The following is a 7,044-nucleotide window of genomic DNA, read 5'->3' on the forward strand; positions in this document are numbered from 1 at the left end:
AGTTTTATATCTTTATGTTTGAAGCCTGAAATGTGGCAAAAGGTCGCAAAGTTCAAGGGGGCCGAATACTTTCGCAAGGCACTGTACACTCAATTAGTATTTGGTAGCATTGCCTTTAGATTGCCTCTACATTTCAGGTAGCCTTCCACAATAAGTTGGGTGACATTTGGCCCATTCCTCCTGACAGAGCTGGTGTAACTGAGTCAGGTTTGTAGGCCCCCTTGCTCGCACATGCTTTTTCAGTTCTGCCCACAGATTTTCTATAGGATTGAGGTCAGGGCTTTGTGATGGTCACTCCGATACCTTGACTTTGTTGTCCTTAAACCATTATGCCACAACTTTGGAAGTATGCTTGGGATCATTGTCCATTTGGAAGACCCATTTGCGACCAAGCTTTAACTTCCTGAATGATGTCTTGAGAAGTTGCTTCAATATATCCAAATAATTTCCCTCCCTCATGATGCCATCTATGTTGTGAAGTGCACCAGTCCCTCCTGCAGCAAAGCAAGCCCATAACATGATGCTGCCACCCCCGTGCTTCATGGTTGGGATGGTGTTCTTCGGCTTGCAAACCTCCCCTTTTTTCCTCCAAACATAACGATGGTCATTATGGCCAAACTGTTATATTTTTGTTTCATCAGACCAGAGGACATTTCTCCAAAAAGTATGATCTCTGTCCCCATTGTGCAGTTGCAAACCGTAGTCTGGCTTATTTAATGGCGGTTTTAGAGCAGTGGCTTTTTCCTTGCTGAAAGGCCTTTCAGGTTATTTCGAATTTCGATATAGGACTCGTTTTACTGTGGATAGAGATACTTTTGTATCTGTTTCGTTCAGCATCTTCGCAAGGTTCTTTGCTGTTGTTCTGGGATTGATTTGCACTTTTAACACCAAAGTACATTCATATCTAGTAGACAGAACGCGTCTCCTTTCTGAGCGGTATGACGGCTGCGTGGTCCCATGGTGTTTATACTTGCGTACTATTGTTTGTACAGATGAATATGGTACCTTCAGGCATTTGGAAATTGCTCCCAAGGATGAACCAGATTTGTGAAAGTCTACAATTATTTAACTGAGGTCTTGGCTGATTTATTTTGATTTTCCCATGATGTCAAGCAAAGAGGCACTGAGTTTGAAGGTAGGCCTTGAAATACATCCACAGGTACACCTCCAATTGACTCAAATTATGTCAATTAACCTATCAGAAGCTTCTAAAGCCATGACATAATTTTCTGGAATTTTCCAAGCTGTTTAAAGGCACAGTCAACTGAGTGTATGTAAACTTCTGACCAACTGGAATTGTGATACAGTGAATTATAAGTGAAATAATCTGTCTGGAAACAATTGTTGGAAAATTACTTTTGTCATGCACAAAGTAGATGGCCTAACCGACTTGCCAAAACTATAGTTTGTTATAACTTCTTAGGGCTGCAATCCCGTTAACGGGATGATATGACAACAGCCAATGACAGTGCAGGGCACCAAATTCAAAACAACAGAAATCTCATAATTAATATTCCTCAAACATACATGTATCTTATACCGTTTTAAAGGTAATCTTGTTGTTAATCCCACCACAGTGTCCGATTTCAAATAGGCTTTACAGCGAAAGCACCACAAACGATTATGTTAGGTCACCACCAACTCACAGAAAAATTCTGCCATTTTTCCAGCCAAAGAGAGGAGTCACAAAAAGCACAAATAGAGATAAAATGAATCACTAACCTTTGATGATCTTCATCAGATGACACTCATAAGACTTCATGTTACACAATACATGTATGTTTTGTTTGATACAGTTAATATTAAAAAAAATTCAGTATACTGTCATGACTGTCTTGATCAGGTCAGGTTACAGGAGACCACAACCCTACAGCTTATCTCTCAACCCAACAACGGTGGAGAGATCTAGGGGTCTGAAGACGTGGGGGCTTTTATGGCCCTCACGCCCCTGGTAAATCTCAGGCCACAGGCAAATTCCTTTGTCGTTTCACTATGGAGAACCAGCCTCCAAACATTAAACATGAACTAAAGGGACTTTGGAACAATGGTTTTCGTCAGCCACAATGGTGGTCATGACAATAGATGGAATATGAAAATGTATGTCATTTTTGTTCTGTTATTAAAGGTTAATAGATGACGTTATTACGAAAACATTGTAATTTGAAGGGTGTTCTAGTATATGTTTGACGTTTATACATTGTACGTTGTATGGAAAATATCCAAATCAAAGAGAATGTTTTGGGGAAGATGAGATGTTAAGTTAGTTGTCTAAAATGGGATTTGAGAAAAACCTAGCCCTTGCCTCATTAACTTGGTACGCCCAGAGAATTGCCCTAAATGCGGCTACGCCCACTTCTGACCCAAGGGCATAAAACCTGTGAGTATAGAATTTACAACAGGACTATGTGACCCCAGCTGCAGCAGGGTCTGAAAAAGTCAACCAACCCAGAACGCAACGCACGTTTGAGGACAAAGAAATCCTTTTCTACCCAAGCTACGGATGAGTAGCTGTGTCTAAGCGGGTGAATTCAAGTCGAACCACCTAGCCTCCATCTCCCATCGAATCGTGGTATCTAAAGGGTTTCATTCCTATGCCGTGAGCTCTGAGCTACAGAGCTGTCTGTCATCAGAAGACCCCTTCCAGAGAAAGGGGTGAGGGAACAGACTCCTAAGCCAAAAAGGACACTGACACCGGGAGGACGAGCAGGGAGGTGCGCAGGAGAAGTGTGTCATCGAACAGCAGAACGGTCCACGCAGAGAATCCCCGGAGATCATCCCCACGTAATTACATCATTATATTCTGACCCATAAGAGCGGCAGTTTGAGGCAAGGCTAGGGTTAGAATAGCACAGCTGACAAATTCACCCAAATGTATATTTCTCTTTTGTACTTCTTTTTCTCTCTCTTTTGAAATTCCCATTGTGGGTAATACGCGCCATAGTGTGTTAGCCCGTTATACTAAGTTCTAATCAATAGCCTATGATGTGTTTTGTCTATGTGTATCTTTTATCATAATTTTAGCTTTTTGGTAAATAAATATTCAACTAGGATTGGTGTGGTACGAATTCATTGGTGGGACCCGGGTCCGTGCAGATTCACGGACTATACGACATTCAGAACGAGATTGGTAGAGGCAACTGGCTAATTAGCGGCTGTTGTAAAATCAATATTCTGATATTCTTTGAGTTAATTTGGGAAATAGAAACTCAATAAAAACTAGTTTTCCCATGGTGCCCCAGGTTAATGAGTTAATAATTGCTTGATTCAGTTAATCACGTAATTAGAAACTTGTAATCATTCGATGAGCAACAGTCGTCACATTAACTAATACAACGTCATGACAATACATTGGCGCGTTACATTCACTAGTTCCAAAAACATCCGGTGATATTGCAGAGAGCCACATCATTTTACAGAAATACTCATTATAAATGTTGATGAAAATACAATTGTTAGACATGGAAATATAGATATACCTCTCCTTAATACAACCGCTGTGTCAGATTTCAAAAAAACTTTGCGGAAAAGCATACCATGCAATAATCTGAGACGGCGCTCAGAAAATAACCACAGGGGCTGGGTTGAAAATCGACCAATCTCAGATTTTCCACTTCCTGTTTGGATTTCTTCTCAGGTTTTTGCCATATGAGTTCTATTAAACTCACAGGCATCATTCAAACAGTTTTAGAAACTTCCGAGTGTTTTCTATCCAATACTAATAATAATATGCATATGTTAGCAACTGGGACTGAGGAGCAGGCCGTTGACTCTGGGCACCTCTGGGCACCTTTCATCCAAGCTACTCAATACTGCCCCTGCAGCCATATTAACAAGACATTTGTGGAGTGGTTGAAATAGGAGTTTTAATGACTCCAACCTAAGTGTATGTAAACTTCCGACTTTAACTGTAGCTGTGATTGGCTCAAAGAAGGTGTCTGGGGATCATTGTTTTAAGAGGCTGTGTTTGGCTTGTTTCCAGACTCCAGAGCTGATGAGGGGGCGCCACAGAAGATAGACCACGCTGTCATCGGAGGTGTGGTTGCCGTGGTGATGTTCGCTATCCTCTGTGCACTCATCGTCCTGGGGCGCTACTTCGCCAGACACAAAGGTATAACGGCTCACCTGGGTTCCCTGGCTGTTACAATGCGTCCACTGGCTTGAGATGAACTGGTGTACACTATCATTGATCATTCGTAGACCTAGAAGTGGACTAGCTGTAGAGATTCATTACCATTAATTTGAGTCCAACAGGGGTGTTCATGAATTTGTTTATTCGTTGCAGGCACCTACTTCACACATGAAGCCAAAGGGGCAGACGACGCAGCAGATGCAGATACGGCCATCATTAATGCAGAGGGGGGACACAACAACACGGAAGAGAAGAAGGAGTACTACATCTAATGATGAGAGGCCAGGGGGGTGCTGGGGGGAGGGGGGGCGTCCTGTAAGAGCACTATATCTAACTCTGAGTGGGCCAGAGGGTGTGGGGGGAGGGGGAGGGGGGGGGGGTAACGAGGGATGTCGAACTGGTGCAGCTGAGAAGGAAAGATGAGAGGTGGGGAAAGGAGAAGAGAAGATGAGAAGAATGATGAGAACTCTAGAGGAGAGGAGGATTAGAGTGGATGAGTAGTTGGAGGCTTCATTGCTTTGTCGTGGATTTGTCCATCCAACCTCTCCTGGACTGCTGGGGCCCATTCTGTACAGTTCAATTATTTTACAGACAATTTTGTGCCTTGTTCTATTTCTTTCGTAATTGTTGTTTTCTTTTTTCCCCTCAAGCCTGTCGACTCCACCAGATCCTTTTTGCTGCAGTTAGCTTTCAGAGGAGATTGAATGACACAGCGCTTCTTCTCTAGTTGTCCTGCAGCTCTATTTTAGCTTGTGTACCAGGCTTTTAGAAGCACTCTCTCTGCTGTGTACTGTAGAAGCAGACAACAACACATATGAGTCATTTCCAGACTATCTAAAATCTATAGTAAACAGCTCTCATCAATATCAAACTATACTGTCCGTCTTAACTCATGCATAAATATGACCTCTCCTGCTCTATCAGACATACTGAAACATCCCTTTTATGTTTGTTCTGTGGCTAAAAGACTGACTGGAGTTGCTGCCATGGTCATACGCATTGTTGGTTTGTCTGTCTGATGTTGGTCGGGGCAACAGGCTGTTGTGTTGTTTCAACATCATGATATTATAGTGAATTCGGGGGGTAGTCCCAACCAGGGGACTACCCTGGTCCAGCAACTGTTAAGCCAACACCTTAACTGTTATACCAAGAGGTCCGATCCCCTTGATGAGGTCCCTAGGTGTTGGGCTAAGGTCGCTACAATATGGTTTACTCTGGGTCCTCATACTCATACCCTCAATGGTCAGTGAAGGACCAATGTAATAGTAATGCTTGTACGTGTTCAAATACAGTGCATATATTACCCAGTGTTTTCAGCAAAGGGTCAAATCCAGTTCAAATAATTATCTTCTACAGATAAAACCAATTTGATTTTGTTCTTGAATAATATACTGACTTTAATATATTGAATATATATTTAGTAACCTTACAAGGACCTTCAAACACGATTTTATTGTTGTCTTAGGCCTTTATCTAATCTGTTGACTCGGGTTGCTATTGAGAGGAATATATCTCAATATGAAAGGGAAGAAAATATGTTTTCTTATACTTTAGATTGAAGACGTTTTCATTGTAATGATGTTTAAAACATTTTAATTTTTCAAACAGTAGCCAGTACACAAGGAATTCTGTATGTATTATTTTGACTACCATTGTATATCTTACGGATATTATGATACACTTTGAATATCATTTTTGCATGACTTATTGTTTTGTTAAAATGTTTTGTTTTCAATTTAGAAAAAGTAACACACAACTAATGGTCATTGCTCAATGAGCATTCCTAATCGTGTCTGTGAATAATAAGTTATTATAGATCCCCTATAAGTTTTGAATGGGGAATGACTAGCATGGTTTCCATTTCTGCCATGTTTCAGCTTTTGAAGTAAATGTACAGATTGCTGTGGAATCCCTGTAATGCATATTGAAGTTCCTGCTTTTGTCTTTCCATGGTGCATTAGTCAATGGATGTATTGGATATAACAGTGTGATAGACAAAACAACTCCAAATACATGAATTAAAAGGACAGCCACTGCCTTAAAGCAATATGATTCAACTTTGCTTTGGAATATATCATAATAATGAAGAAAAAAGAGTGAAGGACTACATGCAGTGCCTTCCTTTATTTAAAGGGTATACAGTACGATGTCAACAGTGTCACACTATATCTTAGTATATGAATCTCTCTGTAGTAGTGGTGGTCTTACTCTCTACTCACATGTAACTCATAAATCAGACAGTACTAAGAACTGGAATAACAAGTTGAAGTTATTTTCAGTTTGGATGAATAATTGGAATCATAACTGAATGATATGGCTGCTTCTATTTAAAAAACAGCTCCTTATAACAAACAAGCTAAGTAGTATTAATGATTTTATTTACGGACAATCTATTTCTGTCCAATAAGAATTTACAAGGTAGGCAAGGTGTATTTAATTTATTTGCTAAATCAATTTTAGTTGTATTTATAAGGTTATGTGCTGCAATTGTGGCTAAGGCTCGCCACACTTTGGGAAAAGTAAAACAAGCAAAACGGCACTGGGGATCTGATGTTTATTTCATTGAATTGCTTGAGGGTGATGCAGAACATAACCGATACCAGTATAACAAATTAAAATTTGCAAATCAATATTAATCTCAAAGTGTATTGATTAGTTCTGAACTTGCTTTTGTTTTGTTAATCTTCAATGTTTTATTCTGGATACAATTGAAATGATCGCTGTAGGGATTCAAATTAAGTGTTGTTTTTGATTTCAGTATACACTCAGTGGAAGGTTTATTATGTACACCATCCCATTCTTGAAAATGGTTTGCTCCTACAGACAGAGTCACATGACCGTGGCTTGCTACAGTATATACAGTTGGCAGACAGACATTGAGGCATTCAGTTACTGCTCAATTGAACGTTAGAGTG

The 7,044-nt window shown here is 40.3% G+C and overlaps 1 protein-coding gene across 3 annotated transcripts in view; it reads left to right on the top strand.

The window, feature by feature from the left end:
• LOC110503961 (cell adhesion molecule 1) overlaps positions 1-4,427 on the top strand; it is a 156,821-nt gene extending 152,394 nt beyond the window's left edge. For all 3 annotated transcript variants that reach the window (XM_021582642.2, XM_021582640.2, XM_021582643.2), the window contains 2 exons: positions 3,980-4,108; positions 4,283-4,427. In XM_021582642.2, the coding sequence (XP_021438317.1) occupies positions 3,980-4,108; positions 4,283-4,401 (248 nt within the window). In that variant the 3' untranslated portion in view covers positions 4,402-4,427. The remainder of the gene's footprint in view (positions 1-3,979; positions 4,109-4,282) is intronic.
• Positions 4,428-7,044: the final 2,617 nt, after the last annotated feature.

The sequence above is a fragment of the Oncorhynchus mykiss genome, chromosome 24, assembly GCF_013265735.2.
Source record: "Oncorhynchus mykiss isolate Arlee chromosome 24, USDA_OmykA_1.1, whole genome shotgun sequence".
NCBI lineage: Eukaryota > Metazoa > Chordata > Actinopteri > Salmoniformes > Salmonidae > Oncorhynchus > Oncorhynchus mykiss.